This window comes from Macaca mulatta, chromosome 13 (assembly GCF_049350105.2).
Source record: "Macaca mulatta isolate MMU2019108-1 chromosome 13, T2T-MMU8v2.0, whole genome shotgun sequence".
Lineage (NCBI taxonomy): Eukaryota > Metazoa > Chordata > Mammalia > Primates > Cercopithecidae > Macaca > Macaca mulatta.
In genome coordinates this window covers 14,723,068-14,745,421 of record NC_133418.1, presented here as the reverse complement: position 1 = coordinate 14,745,421, position 22,354 = coordinate 14,723,068, and the positions used below count along the sequence as shown (strand labels likewise).

The following is a 22,354-nucleotide window of genomic DNA, read 5'->3' as shown; positions in this document are numbered from 1 at the left end:
TTATAATTAATGCACATTAATGAGGAAAACTGCAGAGAAATGGTAATTTAGACATGACATGAATAGGAGGAAATGAATCAGATTAAAAGGAAAAATCAGTAGAAATAGAAATATATATATATATATATTTGTAATCATAGACTTAGCATGTTGCATTTTGTGAACTGACCAAAGTTAAACTTAGAAGAAATGACAATAAAGATAGCAGAGGATAAAGGGGAGAAAGCAAAGTATAAAATCTGAGAGTTCGTAGGAGATCTTTGCAACTTTAGTCTGCCATTTGGAAATTTTAAAAAATGAAAAGGAATTATTTAATTGGAAATGAAAATACCTCGTTTATTCACGTTCTTAATAAGAATACCTTGCAAATGTATAGCAAAATTATCCTCAGAACAAACCACAACAATTTCTGGAGTTTCAAAATATGTAGAAAAAATGAGGAGATGAGTGATTTATGGTGAGTTGCTTACAGAACAAAAGATTAGCTTTCTGCACAGTTCACTGCACCAGGCAGCCTGCCTCAAGGTAAGAAACAATTACCATATTTCCTTAATTCAGAGATGTCATTTGACTGTAAAATCTGCCATTCATTTAATAACAACTTTTTGCAAAGGAGGAGATAAATGCCACCAAATTAGAATACATATCATCTGTAACATACATTCTAAGTTAGAAACTTTAACGTGAAGGAAAAAAGTACATCGTAATAATGGTTAAAAAAAAATGTGTCTTAAAACCGAGGGAAAATAATACGTTGTTTTTTCCTGAAACAATAATTTTTAAAAGATGATTGGCAGCTGAGATTGAAGAATTCATTTAGAATTAGGTAGGGCCACAGAGGGAAGGCTGTGGCTGGACCCTGGAGGCTCCTTCGGGACTCACTTCATCCACACCTGCAACGCTCTCTCCAAATTACATGTGGAGGCAATTGTAGAAGAGGTTGTGGGGCTTGAATTAGCTGGGGAGTTGCATCCTTCAGGATCTGGATTCAGTACCACCAGACATGAGTACATTGCTGGTGAAAAGTCAGAACTTGTGTTTTTTTTTTAAAAAAAATAAAATAATAATTTCCTTAAACATTCTTTAAGTGCTTCTGCATGCAATGCCTGCGTCTCTCCCTCTCCCAGAAGAAACTACGAAGTCTGAGCCACCTTTTTCTTGCCCTAGTTCTTTTTAATTTTCACCTCTTTTTAAAATGCAATTTTTAAAAACCAAACCCTGGCTTCAAAATGGTTTTTCTGTGTGTTTGCAGATCCTGACCAACCCCAGCCATCATTTCATTGACAGTTCACTGTATAAAGACGTCATTTTGGTGGCCTGGGATCCTGCACCATATTCTGCAAATCTTAACCTGGTAAGTGTTTCCCTGGATTCGCCCACCCTAACAGTCAGACAATGGCTTTGACTAATTGATCATAAGATCTAGGCAAGGATTAAGCTTTGACAGACAACGAAAGTACCCATCAATATCAATTTCATGCATGTTTGTGAACACCACATTGATACCCAGTTACAGTAGCACACTTGTGAACATTAGTCATCTAATGCCAAAGTACTTTTGTGCAGAATTGGTGGGCAGGGCAGCTGGGTGGGGGAAATGTAGAATATCTAAATATTCAGAAATTTCTAGTTACACTAAAGGGTTGACTGATTACACTCAGAATTGTTTCACTGTGATGGGGCTACATTACCTTTCAAGTAGTTGGAAGACCTTTTGAAATAAATTGAAAGTGATTGGCACGAGAATCTCAACTTTGTGAATCCACAGCTCATTTTTATTTAAATGGGGCCTGTTCCAGGCTTTTCTTGAGTGTGTTCCTTTTTGGCTTCTGCTTCTGAATCTGCTTAATTTTATGCAATAGGGCTGAAACAAGTTTATTACTAGCCATAAAAACACAAACAGGTTATATTTGGGATATTCTGGTAAATCATTGCCTATCTACACAAGCAACCAGCTACTTTTGGTGAAACCTTTCATGAAAAGCCAGCATGCTTGTTTTTCAATGAGGGCTGGAAAAGATGGATAGTATTTAGCCTAGTAAGAGATGCTGTCATTTCTGTAAACGAGTGTCTTTGACTTGTTTAGTGAAGACCAGAGAGGATGCAACCTTCTTAAGATGAGTGTCAGGGAAAGATCTTTGCTTCTTCGAGAGGTAACCTCCCAAGATAGAAGCAGCTCCTGGAGAAGGAGCATGTTGGTCACTGTTGACCTTGAGACTGAGGCTGGACGTTTACCTCGTATGATTACTTACAATTGCTGACCTGGCGTGCAAGTCAAAATCACCTGGAGAGTATTTTTCAAAATCTGTCAGAGCCCCATCTCCAGAAATGTAGGATATATATAGCCTCGATGTATATTTTTTGAGAGGGCTCTTTGATTCTCATATGTACCCTCCACTGAGAATCAAGCATCAGATGGGTGTTTGAACTTTTCAACTTCCTTTCCAGCCTGAGGCACCCTGGTTTTAAACTCTTGCAGCTTTCTTGCTATTTGTGAACAGACTGAGAGTTTCTAGCTGTTGGACCTTATTTCTTCCTCTGTTGGAAGCAGCCCAACCCAGGGCACAGAGCTGGCCACCTGGCAGTGCTGAAATCGCAGTGGCAAGTCTGCTTTCTGTAAGGCCTTTACTGCCATGTGAGGCCCCAAGAGGAGGGAGGGTAAAGGAGCGACTCTCGCTCTGACCCCACATTCCTCTTGCTCCCTTGCCAGGATCACATGGCTTGGGGCTTCATTTATGAAAGATACTCTGGTCCAGTCATTCTCAAAGCTTTTAAAGTGACAGTGCCATTTCATTAGTGAAATATTACCTGTGATCTTAATGTATACCCACTATACACCGCTGCTGTCTGTTTAAAGGGAGTTCTATGAGCTAAGCTTCTTCCCACCCACCCTCTCCAAATCCATGTCATGGTTACAGCTGAGACGCTTCTGAAAACTTCCTTTTTGAAAAACATCCTTATTGATTTTTCATACAATAGCATACATTGTGTAAACAAATATAAGTGTACATTTTGAAGAATGATAAAAAATCTATATACTCATGTATCTACTATCATAATGAAAAACTGGAATATTTCCTTCACTCTAGAGAGTTCCTTTGTCAATCCATCCTAGTCAATCTTCCCAGCCCCAACCCAGGCCCAGGCAGCAGCAATACAATTTCTGTCACTATAGATGAAATTTGGAAAACTTATTTTTGAAATACACTGATCCAGTCCCCAGGGGCCAACAAACTACACCCATGGGCCAAATCTAGCCACCACCTGCCTTCATAAATAGTGTTTTATTAGAACACAGCACGCCCATTCAGTATTTATTGTCCATGGCTGCTTCTGTGCTACGATGGTACAGTTGAGTAGAGACGACCGACTCTATGGCCTGCAAAGCCCAAGGTGTTGATTATCTGGCCCTTTGCAGAAGAGGGATGCTGATCCGTGACCTAGTCCATTTTTCTCACTTGACTAAAGCACAAAGCATTACCTCTGCTAGGGATAGCACCCTGGTCTCTCTTTGTTTTCATCCCCTCGTCCCAATGAGGAAGTATCTGTAGATGGAGTGAGTCATGATCCTTCCCCAGCCTGTAGCCCCAGCCTGGCCCCTCTGCCTCGAATCAACCAGCCATGCCCTGTCTCCTTTCACGGTTTAGTTCTTTCTACTTGACTGCATTGATTTTTTTTTTTTTCCTTAGTGGTACAAAAAACCGGATTACAACCTGTTCACTCCATATATTCAGCATCGTCAGAGAAACCCAAATCAGCCATTTTACATTCTTCATCCTAAATTTATATGGCAGCTCTGGGATATTATCCAGGAGAACACTAAAGAGAAGATTCAGCCAAACCCACCTTCTTCTGGTTTCATTGGTAGGTGTCATATTAAAAATTGGAATGAGTGGGGGGCAGACAGGATGAGATCTAATATTTAACAAATATACAGTCATGTTATATGGGTTGAGAATACCTTATCTGAAATACCTGGAACCAGAAGTGTTTCTGATTTTGGATTTTTTTCAGATTTCAGAATATTCATAGATACTTAACTGGTTGAGAATGTCTAATCCAAAAATCCAAAATGCTTCAATGAGCCTTTGCTTTGAGTGCCATGTGGACACACAAAAAGTTTTGAATTTTGGAGCATTTCAGCTTTTGGTTTTTCAGATTAGTCATGTTCCACCTGTATAGTAAGAGGTGGTTTTGGAGGAAAGGTAGGTTAACAGGTGGTTTTGGAGGAAAGGTAGGTTAACTAAGGAAAAAAGAAACACTTGTGTAACAGACTACTCCAAAATTTCAAGGTGTAAAAGAAAGAACTGTTTTATTTTTCTCATGATTTTATAGGTCAGGACAGGCCTGGCTGGGCAGTTCTTTCTGTTTCATGTGGCATCCATGGAGGTCGTCTGGTGTATTCCACTGCTTTATGGGATGACTTCACTCCCACATCCCTCCGGTGCCTTTGCAGGGATGGCTAAAGGCCCAGCTCAGCTGGGACAGTTGACCATGTGCCTGCACATAGTCTCTCTTGCAAGGTGATCTGAAAGTAACTGGACTTCTTAAATGGCAGCTTATGAATCCCAGGGAGAACATTCGAAAACACAGGAAGTCAAGAATTTGAATTTCAAGAATTTGAATTCTTCTCTGCCACTGCCAGTTTCTTAAGGCCAACACCTAGGGGCTGGTACAGCATCACAGGTGCAATTCTATCGGCCAGAGTCATTTCAGGGCTTATTGATTCCAGGGGAGAAAACATAGACCCCGCCTCTTGAGGGACGTGAGGGAGGCATGTCCAGGAATGTGCGGCATCGTGAATCTACCACCCATGCCTGTTCATGTAGCTTATGCCATGCTTGGTTGTGGAGTTCAATCTGTGACCACAGGAGAGAGTGTTGGTTTTCAAGACTATGAGTTGGTATGGGCTTTGATGAGACTAGTTCCAGTATCTCATTTAGCTCTCTTCACCGAAGAGTATCTTTCATCTACAGATGGGTTTTATGTAACAAGAGCATCACACTGGGCCTACATTGTCTTCTAGTCAAGCTTTGATCCTCAGAGTTTTTGGTTTTTACCTCATTTCTTTATCTTTGTTTTAGCTCATCACCCCATTGTCTCTTTGATATTACCTGAGTAGGGTAATATTAAGGAATATCCTAGACCCTTTTAGCAATATGAAAACCTACACAAGAACCAAACGATATTGGTTTTGTCTGTAAAGAACTGTAATGTTCTCTTCCCCAATTTCAATGAATTTACAACCCTTTTCCTTTCTTGGGCTGCACAGTGGTTCGCCATGAATAAAGGAAAGACTTGTGGAGATAACACTGGTTTGGTTATGAATTCAGGACACACAGGTATCCTGAATTGAAGCTTGCAGATTTTAGAGTGGGTTTTTGGTATCATAATAATGTGAATTATTTTACATATAATTTAAGAAAAAAATTTACAATATGACTGCATACTCTTTTCCATAAGCTCAGCTTTTTCTCTCCCTTTTAAACTCATGCCTTTGACACTCTTTGTTTCTGAATCACTCTTTTGAAATCCTAAGTTCTTTATCTTTGGTGTGGTTTCATAGGATCTTGTTGATTTAGGAAAAAAAGTATAATCTAGTTTGTCAGCAAAAAGTAAACAGGATAGAATAATGCCTAGACAGCATAACAAGATGTGACAGAAGTTTAATAAAGTCTTTTTCATATCCTCACCCTCTCATAAATTCATGTGGCTAATATTTGATGAGAGCAAAAGTTTTAAAGCACAGTTAGAGGGGCCTGTCAGATACACTTATTATCAACACGTGGTTTAAAAAATTCAAGTTAGATAGTCATAACTGAAAAAAAAGTACTTTCCTATGTTGTTTTTGCTAAAAGAAATCATGCCACGTATAGCCAGCTTCCTTTTAAAGCTCTTTACTGAGAATTTAAAGTTTCAGAAGCTGAAGATTATCTTTAAGGCTTCTTTGACTTGAAGGGGCTGCAGTTTGATGTCATTGCAAGAGGTTGAGGTGGCAGAGGATGGGTTGAGTTTGAATTCCCCTCGGCCACTTGCTGGCTTGCTGACCTTGGGCAAGTTACTTAATCCTCTGACCCTGAATATCCACAGATGAGAAATGGAAGTACTAATAATCATTATTATTTTCTAACACTGTACTGACCAATATGGCTACTTACATTTCAATTACTTCAAACTAAATAAGAGGAAACCTTTTGTTTCTCAATCTCACTAGCCCCATCTCAAATTCTGAGTCACTACATGCTCCTGATGGCTACCATATTGGATAGTGCAGAGACAGAACAATTCCATTGTCCCAGAAAGTTATGTAGGACAGCACTGTTATGTTTTGCTAGTCACAAAAGAATGAAAAACAGCAAGTTGATAAGAAATCCCGCAGTTCCCACTGGGCAGGCTGTGTTCTGTGGGTAAGGGTTAGGGTCGGGCGAGGATAGAAGAGGCAACAGAAGATGTGGTCTGGCGTTGTTAAGTTTATTTGTGGCCCTTGTGCCTTGTCATGGTGAAGCATGTGAGAACCCTCACCAAGGATGGGCAGTGGAGACAGCTTGGATGAGTTCTGCTCAGAAAACCTCCAGCACCTTCTGATTACCCACAAGACTGCAGTAGTCTTTGCCCCTCTTCTTTGATCTTGATCATAAATAGGCTGAGAGCCAGAATCTGTTTTAGAATTTATCCGACACCCTTAAATAGCAGTAAAATGATGTCACCCACATCTCAATCTGTCTGCTATGAGAATTTTAAAAATCAATGACTGTTTTTTTTTTTTTCTGTTATCAAAAAAATGTTCTCCAAATGCCCCCTTCATGTACTGAGGTCATGTTGAGAAGGCATTGACTTGTTGTCTCAGCACCTCATTGTTTCCAAGTGCTCTAACCTCTAACGTCAGCTGCTGAACGAAAGAACCCATCGAAGAGCTGTTAGAAGGGATTAGAACATTTCAGTTTGCACAGTCCCATCTTCAGCCCTGGGTCCACCGGTCAGCAGGACGGTCACCATCACAAAAGATCACCCTGGCAGTGTCCCCGGCCTCTGGTTGTTCTGATCCACAAGGGGCTGCCCTGGAGGTGAAACAGTGTGCCCCGCTTCCTTTACTGATGTGCTCATTAGATACATATATATACACATAGCTGCACGCATGGTTGGCTTCATAGGGCTTTTGGTTTCCAATATTTTTGAACTAAAACCTTTACTAATGTGTCCATCCGTATAGTCTCCCATGCAATTACTTATATTTCTAAACCCTCTGACATGGTTCGGGTATTTGTCCCCACCTAGATCTCATGCTGAATTGTAATCCCCACTTCACCTGGGCCTCGTGGGAGGTGTTTGGATCATGCGGACAGATCCTTCATGGCTTGGTGCTGTCTTCATGATAGTGAGTTCTCATGAGATTTGGTTGTTTTCTGATTTTTTTTTTTTTTTTTTTTTTTTTGAGACAGAGTCTTGCTCTGTCACCCAGGCTGGAGTGCAGTGGCATGATCTTGGCTCACTGCAACCTCCGCCTCTTGGGTTCAAGCAATTCTTCTACCTCAGCCTCCCAAGTAGCTGGGACTACAGATTTGGTTATTTGAGATCGTTGTGGCACCAACTCCCGCCCACTCTGTCTCTTGCTCCTGCTTTCAACATGTGAAGCGCCAACTCTGACTTTGCCTTCCAAAGTCAGAGGCCTCCTAAGAAGCAAATGCCAGCACTATGTTTCCTGCACAGCTTGCGAAACTATGAGCCAATTAAATCTCTTTTCTTTATATTTTACCCAGTCTCAGGTATTTCATTATAGCAGTGCAAGAACAGACTAACACATCCACTGCATACATTTTCTTTATACATGCTTAGGAATCTGCATGTTTGAAATAGAGAGACTCTAAAAAGCTGACTCTTTTGAACACAAAAGACATTTCTTTGTATGGAGATTATCCAGCGGCAGTTGGATTCTCAGGGAGATGTTACTGAGCCCCTTAAATGTAGTGCTGTTAGTGCTATTCAAGGCCTCGTTACTGGGGCCTGAATCCTTCATATAGGCGAAAGGTAGTGAGCAAGGAAGGTAAGGGTCATACTCAAGTGGATATTAATTGCATACTTCCTGTGTGCCAGACACAGGACTGGGCCCCAGAAACCTGGTGGTGAAGAAACCAGGCAAGGGTCCTGCCCACCCAAAACTTGCAGGACAGACATAAATAAAATCGTTATAAAGTACGATAAGTCCAACGAAGGAAAAGAAAAGAATGCATCAAGGAATGTTCTGTGTCTGTTTTGCCCATCATTGTATTTCTGCTGTTAGCCTGGTACATAGTAGATACAAATAATAATTACTTGGTGAGTGAATGAATGTTTTAGCTCAATGTTTTTCAAAATTTAGCATGTGTCAGAATCACACAAAAGGTTTGTGTGCTAATAAACCATTCCTGCAAAGCAAAAGTTAGATTCTAAAAAGAATAATAAGCATTTATTCTTTCACAGTTTCCATGGGTCAGTAATCTGGGAGCAGATTGGTTGGATGATTCTGGCTCACAGTGTCTCCTAAAGTTACAATCAAACTGTCTGGATTCGGGCTGGATAATGTGTTTCCAAGATGACTCACTTGCGTAGCTGAGGGCAGGAGGCCTCAGTTCCTTACCACATGAACCTCTTTCCATAGCACTGCTTGGGCATCCTCACAACATGGCAGCTGGCTTCCAGAGAACAGGGGATCTGAGAAAGAGCAGGGAGGAAGGCCCAATGTTTTTATGATGTCATAAGCTAACACATCTGCTACATTATCTTTGTTACACAAGTCAGCACCATTGTTATGGGATGAAACTACACAAAAAACATGAATAGCAGGCACCAATCGTTATGGAGTCAGTTTGGAGGGTGGCCGTCACAGTTTTGTAAACCAGATTCCTGGGCCTACTCCCAGAGTTTTTGAGTAGCTGGAGATTGTGAGAATTTGCATTTCTAACAAGTTCCCAAGTGATACTGACACTGTTGGTTCAGGGGCCACGCTTTCAGAACCATTCTTTTAGCTTTGTGGAATCTTTTTTTTTTTTTTTTTCAGTAGAAACAAGACTTTATTTTGACAAGAAACTTACTTTCCAGAAAAGAGGGAATGTTATCTCCTCATTGTCTTTCTGTGAATGTCTTCATATTGACTAATGTTAACATTTGCAGATAATTTTTTAAATCTCTAAGTCACAGTTGTATTATTGTTCAATTGTGGAATCTTAAGAACTTCAGAAATCTAGTCCACAGTCTCTGTACTGATGGATGTACCAGCAACGTGATATGCATTTGGCTCAGTAGGAGGACTCAGGAATCTTGAATAACTACTAATCATGTACTTATTGCAATCTTCAATCCCAAGTGGGATAATTATTTTTATTTGTCTTTAGTTAAAATAATGTAACATATTACTAAAAATATAACTTTTTATATATTTTTGCCTTTTGAAATTCTGTAACATTAAATCCTATATTCCAGCAGTATTGGATGTGTGTGTGTGTTTTTTGTTTGTTTGTTTGAGATGGAGTCTCGCTCTGTTACCCAGGCTGGAGTGCAGTGGAGCAATCTCAGCTCACTGAAACCTCCGCCTCCTGGGTTCAAGCAGTTCTCCTGCCTCAGCCTCCCAACTAGCTGGGACTACAGGCACATGCCACCATGCCCGGCTAATATTTTGTATTTGTAGTAGAGATGGGGTTTCACCACGTTAGCCAGGATGGTCTCCATCTCCTGAACTCAAGATCTGCCCACCTTGGCCTTCCAAAATCCTGGGATTATGGGCGTGAGCCCCTGTGCCTGGCCTATTCCAGCATTACTGGATGTTTTAATTATCAATACAATTATTCTTTTTGATTCTTTGGAAGACATAACTATAAAATTTACTCACTTTACTAATGAACTCAGGTTTTGTCCTTAAAACTTATTGTGAAATGACATACATAACAGTGTGGACTGTAAATGTTTTCCTCAAAAGTGGATTTTTGTTTGTTCCTATCAAGTTGGGACCCAGATTCTTGGATATACTGATTAGTGGGGTATAAGTTTGTAAAAAGCAAGCAAAGTTCCAACTCTCGTTGATTTCAGGAAGGCATTCTCTCACTAACATTTGGGCAGATGAAATTCGGTGTGATCGACTTGAATGTTTCTCCCTGTAAAATTTGTATGTTGAAATTCTAACCCTCAAGGTGATATTAGCAGGTGGGACCATTGGGAGGTGATTAGGTCATGAAGGTGGAACTTCCCTCATGGATAGGATTGGTGCCCTTGTAAAAGAGACCCCAGACAGCTCATTTGCCTCTTCCACTGTGAAGACACAACAGAAAGATGGCCATCAATGAACCAGTAAGTAGGCCCTCATGAGGCATTGAATCTGCCACATATTGTTCATGGACTTTCAGGCCCCTAAAACTATGAAAAATAAATTATTGTCATTTATAAGCCACCCAGTTTATTGCATTTCAGTACAGCAGCCCAAATGGAATAAAACATTCAGCCAACACCTTCCTCTCAAAAAGCATAACATACTTTTTGCACTTTCATTAGCAACCCCTAGCCCAGTACCAGTAGTCTCTTTGATGGCTCATACATCACATGGTCTTGTCTTATTGGATTAAGAACTCTGTCTGTCTGTCTGTCTGTCTGTCTCTCTCTCTCTCTCTCTCTCTCTCTGTGTGTGTGTGTGCACGTGCACGTGCATGCATGTGTGTTTTCTGCTGAGAAAAGGAAAGCAATAAATATTAAAGGGAAAAGGAGTATAGAAGCAACTTCTGTTCAGTACACCAGTCTGAATGTTTCTTGGTTAGTAGGCCTGGAGATATTTTGACATCAGAATTGTCATTGATCCAGTACCCCATAGGCCGGGCTGAGCTTTTTCTTTGGTGCTGTAAGATCTGTGCACTATTTCCTATGGAAAAGAAAATCAGATTTCCTAGTGAAATCAGATTTGGACAGAAATACTTAAGTTTGTAGCCAATAAATTCTTCCTGTTTTTCTGAAAATAACAGGGCTTCCTTTTCTGCTTAAAGAGAAAGAACAATAGGTTTCAAATTTTAAGAACACATTGATCTAGCATTGAAGAAAGCAAACTCTAAGAACCTCTTCAACAAAAGTCATTTTATTGTTGGAAAAACACCTGATTTCAGAAGTTTGCAATTTACGAACACAGAAAATTTATCAAAGATAAGAATGATTGTTTTCCTTATAATAAATGAATTCCAAAACATGTGAACAATTATATTCTTGACACAATATAAACAGATTCTAATATGAAATTAAACTATGCTTTTATTACAAGCTTACTTCAATATTAATAAGATTCTTATTAATGGAGAAACCGCATGGCAAAAACGGCAAAAACCATAATTACTTTTGTACCAACCTAGTATAATTTGAAGTCAGGTCATGTGATTTCCCCCAGTTTTGTTCTTTTCACTCAGGATAGTTTTGGCTATTCTGGGTCATTCTATTGAATAAGTCTTTTATGATTACATATAAATATTAAGATTAAGATTGTTTTTTCTGTTTCTGTGAAGAATGTCATTGGTATTTTGATAGGGATTGTATTGAATCTGTCGATTGCTTTGGGTCAGATGGACATGTGAACAATATTGATTCTTCCAACCCATGAACATGGAATATATTTCTATATTTTTTGTGGCCTCTTCAACTTCTTTCATGGATGTTTTATAATTTTCATTACAGAGATCTTTCACTTCTTTGGTTAATTCCTATGTATTTTATTTGTACTTATTGTAAATAGGATTACCATCTTGATCTCTTTTTCAGATTTTTCATTGTTGGCATATAGAAATGCTACTGATTTTTGTATGTTGATTTTGTATCCTGCAGCTTTACTGAATGTTTATCAGTTCTAATTAGGTTTTTCCAAATATAAGATCATGTCATCTGCAAACAAGGATCATTTGACTGCTTCTATTTGAATTTGGATGCCCTTTACTTCTTTCTCTTGTCTGATTGCTCTAGCTAGGACTTTCAGTACTATGTTGAATAACAGTGATGAAAGTGGGCATCCTTGCCATGTTCCACATCTTAGAGGAAAAGTTTTCAATTTTTCTCCATTCATTATGATATTAGCTATGGATCTGTCATATATGGCTTTTATTGTGTTGAATTATGTTCCTTTTATTCCCACTATTTTGAAGGGATTTTATCATGAAACGATGTTGAATTTTATCAAATGCTTTTTCAGCATCAGTTGAAATGATTATATGTTTTTTGTCCTTCATTTTGTTAATGTATCACATTGATTGATTGCGTATGTTGAACCATCCTTGCATTCCAGGGATAAATCCCACTTGGTTGTGATGAATGGTTTTTTAATGTGTTGTTGAATTCAATTTACTAGTATTTTATTGAGGATTTTTTAAGTCAATATTTGTCAAAGATGTTGGCCTGTAGTTTTCTTTTTCGATGTGTCTTTGTCTGGTTTTAGTATCAGGATGGCTTGTAGAATGAGGTTGGAAGTATTCCCTCCTTTATTTTTCAGAATGGTTTGAGTAAGATTGGTATTAGTTCTTCTTTAAATGTTTTGTAAAATTCAGCAGTAAAGCCATTGAATCCTGGGCTTTTCTTTGCTGGGAAACTTTATTACAATTTTGATCTCATTAATTGTTATTGGTCTGTTCAGGTTTTGGATTTCTTTATAACTCAATCTTACTAGATTGTATGCATCTAGGAATGTATTCATTTCTCTAGGTTTTCCAATTTATTGGTGTATAGCTGCTCATAGTAGCCTCTAATGAGCCTTTGGATTTTTGTGACATCGGTTGTATTATGTCTCCTTTTTCATCTCTGACTTTATTTATCTGAGTCTTCTTTCTTTTTATCTTTGTCTGGCTAAAGATTTTTTCAATTTTGTTTATCTTTTCAAAAAGCCAACTTTATGTTGCATTGACCTTTGTATCATTTTCTTCATTTCAATTTCATTCATATTGCTTGATCTCTATTATTTCTTCCACTAAATTTGGTTTTGGTTTGCTCTTGCTTTTCTACTTTTTAAAGGTATATCATTTAGTTGTTTCCTTGAAGTTGTTCTACTTTTTTATGTAGATGCTTATAGCTATAAACTTTCCTCTCACTACTACTTTTGCTTTATCTCATAGGTTTTGGTATGTTGTGTTTTCATTATCATTTGTTTCAAGAAACTTTAAAATTTTTTCTAAATTTTTTCACTGGACCATTGGTCATTCAGGAGAATACCATTTTATTTTCATGTGTTTATATAGTTTCCAAAATTCATCTTTTTAATTCCAACATTCCTCTTGTTAATTCTAGTTTTATTCCATGGTAGTCAGAGAAGATACTTGATACAATTTCAGTTTTTTTCAAATTTTTTAAGACTTGTTTTGTGCCCTAACATATGGTCTATCCTTGAGAATGATCCAGGTGCTGAGGAAAAGAATGTGTATTCTGCAGCCATTGGATGAAATGTCCTGTAAATAATTATAGGTCCATCTGGTCTGTGATACAGATTAAGTCTAATGTTTCTTTGTTGATTTTCAGTCTGTATGATCTGTCCAGTGCTGGAAGCGGGGTGTTAAAGTCTCCAGCCTTTATTGTTTTGGGGTCTATCTCTCTCTTTAGCTCTAGTAATATTTGCTTTATGGATCTGGGTGCTCCAGTGTTGGGTCCAGTATATATTTACGATTGTTATATCTTCTTGCTGAATTGACCCCTTTATCATTATATAATGACCTACTTGGTCTTTTTTTAATGGGTTTTTGGCTGGAAATCTATTTTATCTGATACAAGTGTAGCTACTCCTGCTTTCAGTTGGGAAGTGGGTTCATTAGCATGGAATGTCTTTTTCTGTTTCCTTGTTTTCAGTCTATGTGTGTCTTTATTGGTGAAGTGTGTTTCTTGTAGGCAGTAGATCACTGGGTCTTGTTTTCTCATCCATTCAGCCACTCTATGTATTTGATTGGAGAGTTTAGTCCACTTACATTCAGTGTTATTATTGATAAGTAAGGACTTGTTCCTGCCATTTTGTTGTTTTCTGATTGTTTTTGCAGTCTCCTCTTCCTTCTTTCCTTCCTTCTCGTCTTCCTTTTAGTGAAGGTGATTTTCTCTGGTGGTATTTTCATTTCTTGCTTTTTACTTTTTGTGCACCTGTTGCGTGTTTTTCAATTTGAGGTTACCGTGAGGTAAAACCTTTGATAAAACCTTTTTTATCAAAAAAGCATTTGATAAAATTCAACATCGTTTCATGATAAAATCCCTTCAAAATAGTGGGAATAAAAGGAACTTTTTGTGTACCTGTTGTGTGTTTTTCAATTTGAGGTTACCATGAGGTTGGCATATAATATCTTAACAATCCATTATTTTAAACTGATGACAAAACTGATTGCATAAATAAAGAGAAAACCAATAAAAATTCTACACTTTAATGTCATCCTCCCAGTTTTAAAGTTTTTGTTGTTTTTCTTTATATCTTTTTTTAAATGTCTGTGTCTTGAAAAGTTGTTATAGTTATTTTTTTTTATCATTTTTCAGTCTTTCTAGTCAAGATATGAATAGTTTACAGGCTACAATTAAGTATTATAATATTCTATGGACTTACTATTACCAGTGAGTTTTATACCTTCAGATTTCTTGTTACTCATTAACATTCTTTTCTTTCAGATTGAAGAATTCCCTTTAGCATTTCTTGTTAGATATGTCTAGTTTTCTTGAAGTCCCTCAGTTTTTGTGTGTCTTGGAAGGTCTTTATTTCTCCTTTATGTTTGAAGGACATTTTTGCTGGATATACTATTCTAAGATAAAAGTGTATTTGTTTTTCCTTCTGCACTTTAAATATGTCATGCCACTCTCTCCTGGCCTGTAAGGTTTTCATTGAGAAGTCTGCTACCAAACATATTAGAGTTTCATTGTATGCTATCATTATTTGTTTTTCTTTCTCTTGCTGCCTTTAGGATCCTTTCTTTATCCTTGACCTGTGGTAGTTTGGTTATTACATTTCTTGAGGTATTCTTTTTCAAGTTAAATCTGCTTGGTGTTCTAATACTGGAATATTGGTATATTTCTCTAGGTTTTGGAAGTTTTCTGTTATTATCCCTTTGAATAAACCCTCTAGCCCTATATCTTGCTCTACCTCCTCTTTAAGACCAATAACTCTTAGATTTGTCCTTTTGAGGCTATTTTCTAGATCCTGCAGGTGTACTTTATTCTTTCTTATTCTTTTTACTTTTGTCCCTTCTGACTATATATTTTCAAATAGCCTGTCTTCAAGCTCAGTAATTCTTTCTTCTGCTTGAATAATTTTGCTGTTAAGAGACCCTGATGCATTCCTTGGTATGTCAGTTGCATTTTTCAACTCTGGAATTTCTGCCTGATTGTATTTAATTATTTCAATCTCTTTGTTAAATTTATCTGATAGGATTCTGAATTTCTTCTTTCTGTTATCTTGAATTTCACTGACTTTCTTCAGAAGAGCTATTTTGCATTTTCTGTTCAAAGGTCACGTATGTCTGTCTCTCTGGGTTTGGTCACTGGTGCCTTATTTAATTTGTTTGATGAGATCATTTTCCTGGATGGTTTTGAGGCTTGTGGATGTTTTCTGGTGTCTGGGCATTCAGGTGTTAGGTATTATTGTAGTCTTCACCGTCTGGGCTTGTTTGTACCCAGCCTTTTTGAGAAGGCTTTCCAGGTTTTTGAAAGGAGTTGTATGGTATTATGATCTAAGTTTTTGGTCACTTCAGCTGTATCTGCATTAAGGGGCACCCTGAGCCCAGTAACACTCTGGCCCTTGCAGACTTGTGGAGGTACTGCCTTGGTGGTCCTGGATAAGATCCAGATGAATTCTCTGGATTGCCAGTCAGAGACTTGTTTTCTTCCCTCACTTTCTGTCAAACAAACAGAGTCTTTCTCTCTGTGCTGAGCTGCCTAGACTGGGGAACGGGGGACAAAAGCACCTCTGTGGCCACCATCACTGGGACTGTACTGGGTAAGATTTGAAGCCAGCATAGCACTGGGTCTCACCTAAGGACCATGGTAACCACTGGCTGGCTACTGCCTATGTTCACTCAATGTCCCAGGACTCTACAATCAGCAAATGATGAAGCCAGCCAGCTTATGTCCTTCCCTTCAGGGCAATGAGTTCCCTCTGGCCCCAGGTGGGTCTTGAAATGCCATCTGGAAGCCAGGGCCTAGAGTCGGAAACTTAGGAGTCTACCTGATATTGTACTTAGCACAGCCAACCTGGCACCCAAGGCATAAGACAAAGTCCTCTCCCACTGTTCTCTCCCCTTTTCACAAGCAGAGGAGTGTCTCCCATGGCCACTACCAGCCCAGACTCACAGTGAGCATTATCTGGCTTCCACCAATGTACATTTAAGGCCCAAGAACTCTTCAGTTAGCATATGGTAAATGCTACCAGACCTGGGATTCTCCTTTCAAGGCAGGGGGCCCCCCTCTGGCCCAGGGCAGGTCAAGAAGGGCTGTGTGAGAGCCAAGGCCTGGAATCTGGCACCCCAAGAGCCTGCTTGGTGCTCTACCCTACTTTGCCCAAGCTGGTATCTTTGCTGCAAGACAAAGTGCCCTTTACTCTTCCTTCTCCTTTTTTCAAGCAGGAGTTCCTCTCTGTAGCCACCACCACTGGGAAAATGCTGAGTGTCACCTGAAGCCAACATGGCTCTTGAGTCTCACCCAAGGCCCACAGTGAGTACTGCCTGAGTACCACTGCTGATTATTCAAGACCTGACAGCTCTTTAGTCAGCAGATGATGGATCCTGCCAGGACTGAGTCCTCTTCATGAAGCAGGTTCCCTTTTGGCTCAGGTGTGTCTAGAAATGTCATCCAGAAGCTAGGGCCTGGAACGGGGGCCTCAGGACTCTACTTGGTGCCCTATCCTACTGTGGCTGAGCTAGTATCCAAGTTGTAAGACAAAGTTCTCTTTACTCTTCTCTCTCCTCTCCTCACAAGGAAGGAAGGAAGGAGTCTCTTCCAGAGCTGCAACCTGTGCTGCCTGGAGCTGGGGGAAGAGTGGTACAAGCACTCCCTTGGCTGCCCTAGCTTGTGTCTCAACCGGGTTGCATGCCTCCAGGTCCACTGGCTCTGAGCCCAGCACAGCACTAGGATGTGCCCAGGAATGGAAGTCCCTGTGGCCTAGACTGCCACTGAAGTTTACTTAGGACACAGGAGCACTTTAGCCCCTGGTAGTGAGGCTTGCCAGACTACCATCCCAGTTGTCAGGTTGTGACCACTGGGATGGATGATTTGCCTTTGGCCAGGGCTCTTCTAAATGCTCTCTCCATAGGTGCTGGCTAAGTTCTGCCCGGTGTTGCTTTCTGCTGTAACAGGGCAGCACCGAGTTCCATTGCAAAGTCTCCCAGTCACTGCACTTTCCTTCCCCACAAGTGCACAGGTTCTCCTCCCTGCTGGTGGATGGAGGAGGCATGGTGCTGGCAGTGTAAGACTGAATTTCCTACTCTCTTCAGTGCTCCTTTCAGTGATAGGAAGTTAAAAACAGATACTGTGATCACTCGCCTGATTTTTAGTTCTTACAAAGATGCTTTTCTTGTGTGGATAGTTGTTGACTTTGATGTTCCTGCTGGGAGGACAATTGGTGGAGGATTCTATTCGGCCATCTTGCTCTGCCTCCCTATATCTTTACTGAGGTTTTAAAACTAGTGTATACTGAAGTTAGCCCTCTCAAATTTCTAAATTAACATTTTTAAATCATGTTTTCTATGTTTTTAACGTCAGATTTTTGTTATTACTGAGCAACTCCACCTAACAAAATATTCTGAAGAATCATTATTAGAGTTGACTATTTACTGCAATTTATCATGGAAACCTGACTCAAAGTTGCATATCGATTATTGATAATTATTTTTCAAAACATTTAAACCATAACTTTGCAAATATGTTTTGCTTTTGGTATCAAGATTCTTACTTGGAATTCAGTAAAAGCCTGATAGCTTTTTAAGAAATCCCATTTTATTAACATATGTAAGGCTGAGGAGGTTTAGAGTTGCTGTTTATTCTCACATAACTATGTGTCCAAAGCTTTCACCAAACCTTAAGGAAGAGAATGACTCTGCCTTACTTCATTAGTTTCTCTTTGCAACTTTTTTGAATAATCCCCTAGAACTTTGCAGTCTTTATAAAAAGAAAGAAAATAACAATACAACTAAATGCTTACACATTTTTTAAAACACCAAATAACTCCACCCCATTTTCTGGTACTGCCATCGTGACTTGACTTTAGTGAATACTCTTCCAAATCTTGACCACATCCAGATCTTAGCATTGTTGTAATGAACGAGGCTCCCTCACTGTGAAGCACCACAGCCCAGTGCACGGTGTTCCCTGAATGAAAACACAAATGAATGAATGGGAGGCTGTAATTTATGTCATCTTATAGACTCTCACCTTTGATTTAACTGGTCTCATATGTAGAAGGGTGGCCACCCTCCTGACCTGTCACTTTATGTGTGCACTGTGGCTAAGACCTTAGATTCTACAGAGACCAGAATCAAATCTTGGCCCTACCACTGAATAGCTATATGACCTTGAACAAGTTACTTAGCATCTCTAAAGCCCAGTTCCTTCATCTGTAAAATGAAGATACGGATAGTACCTTTAACTTTGAATTATCATGTGCCTAAGCACAATAACTAATACTTACTATTCGCTATTATTGTAATGTGTGTCATCTAAAAATTTATGCTAGGTCAAATAAGACTCTTTCCCAAATAGAAAAGGGCTGTTCTTTCATTAAGACCTATAATCAAGGTGAAAATAGACTTTTGTTTTCTTTGCTATTACAGAGATCATATAATTACATCAAACAGGTGTATCATAATGTATGCCTTTGTTAGTTGTTGAGTATTCTGGTTGTTTCAGAGTGCTTGATATTATCAAACAATTATGTTGACAAGTCATTACTATATTTATGTGTTAATATAGATTATGTGCAGTATGTGACTATAGAGGCTTTTCTTTAAACTATTTCCTTAAGATAAATTCCCAGGAGTATTAGTGCCAGTGCAAAGGGTATGACATGCTGATGATTGTTGATAAGAGCTGATACATTGCTTTCCCAAGAATTATGTAGTTGAGTTTCTAATTAGACTCCATGTTTGTCCTGTGGGTTCACAGAAGAAAGGACACTAGTAGATACATTGGATTGGATTGCATGTACTATCTCCTTCTCTAGAGAAGCAATAAAGGAATTCATAAACTTATTATTGGACTGCACATGTATTTTTAAAACCAAAAAGATGTAACATGAATCAGGGTAATTTAGATGATCCATAAGGACTCGTTTCTTTGGAACAACTTCTCCATCTCATTAGCTTCCTTACACTCAGCCCAATGGGAGCTACTTGTTCACATATGAAGAGCATTTCTCTCTTTCATCCCTAGTCGGATAGTAGAGATTTTATCTTGTTATTCAGTGCAATGAAGTCATTTTGAAATGTGCCTGACTGAGGATAAGGAATAATTTACTTGGAGTCCTGCAGCTTCTATTTTGCCCACGTAATGACATATTTTTATAGGTGAGTGATCTCACCTGGGGTCTTCAAGCATGGCTGGATGGGTTTGCCATCTGCATGCAGTTGGGCATCCAGACACACCAGCAGGCACCAGCCTCACCCACTCTGGCTCCCAGCCTGAGTGCTGACAGGCAAACAGACCTTGTAGCCAGGGGATCCGCCCAACATACACACGGACGTGGAACTCCTTTTTAAGGTACAATTACCAATTCTTTTCATTGCAGAAGCCACCAACACCCCCACCCTGACTTTTTTTTCTTTTTTTAATGCAACCACTACTCATAATATTATAACTAATATTTCTGAAGTTTACAGGTGCAAACACTGTAATTTCAGGCTAATTTATATATGCACAAGAATAATAGGCTTAAAAACATGTCATAACTTCTTGCTTTTCCATTTTATATTGGTTTTTGGAATCTCATTTTTTAATATGTCACCCAAACTCAGAACATTAGCACAAAATGATAAACTACGGATTGTGTAAAATGTGTCACAGTTTTGTTGGTTAGGAACAACTTTTTGTATTTTCCTGTAAATAATGAATCCTGAGTGTGTGATAACAAGAAATAATGAGCTAAAAATTGACCTTCCAGTATTATTCTTGCATTATACTATTTTGTTTAGGGTGGTAGAGTCTTCTTAAATGACATCAGGTTCAAATTTCCAAAACATCTTTTAGTTACAAATATTTTCTAGAACTGCCACTTAAAAAGTCACTTTTATCTTTTTAAGAATCTCAGGTGTAGCTCTCATTATTTTCCATTTTATGACTGAATTTAAGGAGAAACCACAGAACAGCTGCTAGAGTTTTATTAGCCTGGCATATTTAATACACTTAGCCTTTCACCTTCACCCCTCATTCAGAAAAGTGTTCTGCAGTGTTCTATTGGTGACTCGTAGAAACTGCTAATTTACTTCATGTGTGAGTTATGTTCAAGTGTTTATTAGAACTGATTTAAACTGGTAGTTTTCCTGTTACTTGTATTATGTTCTGTTTTATATCCATAGCTCATTTTGCTATTTAATGAAAGGCTGTTTCATCAAGGAGAAAATTTTGTTTTTCTCAATGATTTGGGATGTTATTTTAAATATTCTGCCAAGTGAAAAACAAGATAGTTTTGGCATAACCACAGTTAAGCTAAATGCTAAATGATTATACTAGGCTCTGATAACACATCAAATATATCTATATATGCCAATTAAAGATGTATAAAGGAAACCTCAGCCATCTAGAATTTGTGATAATCTGAGCATGTGTCAAAGTTTGCCTTTTATCCAGGTTTTAGAACAAATAAGTGCTCATTCTGCTTATTATGCTGAATCATATAACATGACATTTTATAAAGACCAGTAGAAATGCTTTTTAATTGGTTTGATAATTGTCTTGCATTATACAACGTTTAAAAGCATACAGTTTAGCAAATGAATGCTTCTTGAGTCATAATTGCCTAGAAAATACTAATGCTTATTTTCTTCAAATGAATCCCTCATATGGACTCATTTGTAACAACTGGCCATATAAGAAACTTAACATTCATACCGTTTAAAGATTCTAAACAGCTGGTCCCACACCCATTTGATTGGCTTGGAAAAATAACATTAAAAAGTGTCTAAATCTTGATCTGCCTATCAAAAAGTCCAGCCTCATGTTGAAAGCAGTGAAACTTTTATAAGCGATTAAAGTTGTTAATTTTTGGTAGTCCTTAAACAAAATTACTTAACATAAAAGTTTCTTAAATGCTTTTTAAAAGCTGTCCTTTACTGAATTGCATATTATTAGATGATTTGTATTCTTCTTGCATTTTGGGTAGTCCTGAGCAGACATAAGAGAGGAAATAAAAAAAGAATCAATAACATTTTTAGCATAACCAGATGTGAATTCCCCACATCAATCTGGCATGGGGAAATGATTATGAAGTAATGTGAGACTTTGAATTTGTGCATATATGGTATCAGGGCAGAAAAGACAACATGGCCAGCTTGACTGCTTATCCTTAGGAAGGCGTGCTTGCAAGACTGGCCCTTGGCTGATGTCTGGGAACTTGGATTTTTTGGGAAGGTTCCCACCCCTCTAATTGATAAGCATTGTTCACTGTGTGTGTACTGTTTATGCAAGAAATGTGTTTTATGCTGAATACTTGCTTTCCTTCCTAGAGTCTGGAATTTTAGTACATGCCAGGCAGAGACTGCTGACATGACCAGTTTCAAATAAAAACACTGAGTACTGAGTCTCTGAAAAGATTCCCTGGTTGGCAACATTTCATTTGTGTTGCTGTCTCCATTATTTCTGGCTGCTATAACAAATACCATAGACTGGATGTCTTAAACAACAGAAAGTTCTGTCTCATGGTTCTGGAGGTGAGAAGTTAGAGAGCAGGCACTGGTCAGTTTGGCTCCGGGTGTGGACTCTCTTCCTGGTTCGGAGACTGAGCCTTCTTGCTGGTTCCACACATGGTGGTGTTGCAGAGAGAAATCATCTCCACAACGTCTTTTCTTACAAAGGCACTAATCCCATTCATGAGGGCTCCACTCACATGACCTAATCACTTCCCAAGGCCTCGCTTCCTAACACCATCACATTAAGGATTAGGAAGGATCTCAACCTGTGAGTGGGGGATGGAGACGCATTTGGTTCATAGCAGTTGTCACAACTCAGTGCTGGGGGAATTCAGTCCCTGTGCCATTCCCTGGGAGAGGATTCTTGAGGCTCGCACCTGGTGCCCCCTGGACTGTTTACCCCGTGCACCTTTTGCTTGTGCTGATTTTGCTTTGTATCATTTTGTATAAATCATCATCGTGAGTAAAACTCTGTGCTAGATACTGGGTCTTCCTATTGAATCATTGAACCTAAGGGTGTG

The 22,354-nt window shown here is 38.8% G+C and overlaps 1 protein-coding gene across 3 annotated transcripts in view; it reads left to right on the top strand.

Moving 5' to 3' along the window:
• Nucleotides 1-22,354, top strand: part of ST6GAL2 (ST6 beta-galactoside alpha-2,6-sialyltransferase 2) — an 85,667-nt gene that overhangs the window by 53,148 nt on the left and 10,165 nt on the right. For all 3 annotated transcript variants that reach the window (XM_077960243.1, XM_015113064.3, XM_015113063.3), the window contains exons 4-5: nt 1,253-1,354; nt 3,690-3,864. In XM_077960243.1, the coding sequence (XP_077816369.1) occupies nt 1,253-1,354; nt 3,690-3,864 (277 nt within the window). The remainder of the gene's footprint in view (nt 1-1,252; nt 1,355-3,689; nt 3,865-22,354) is intronic.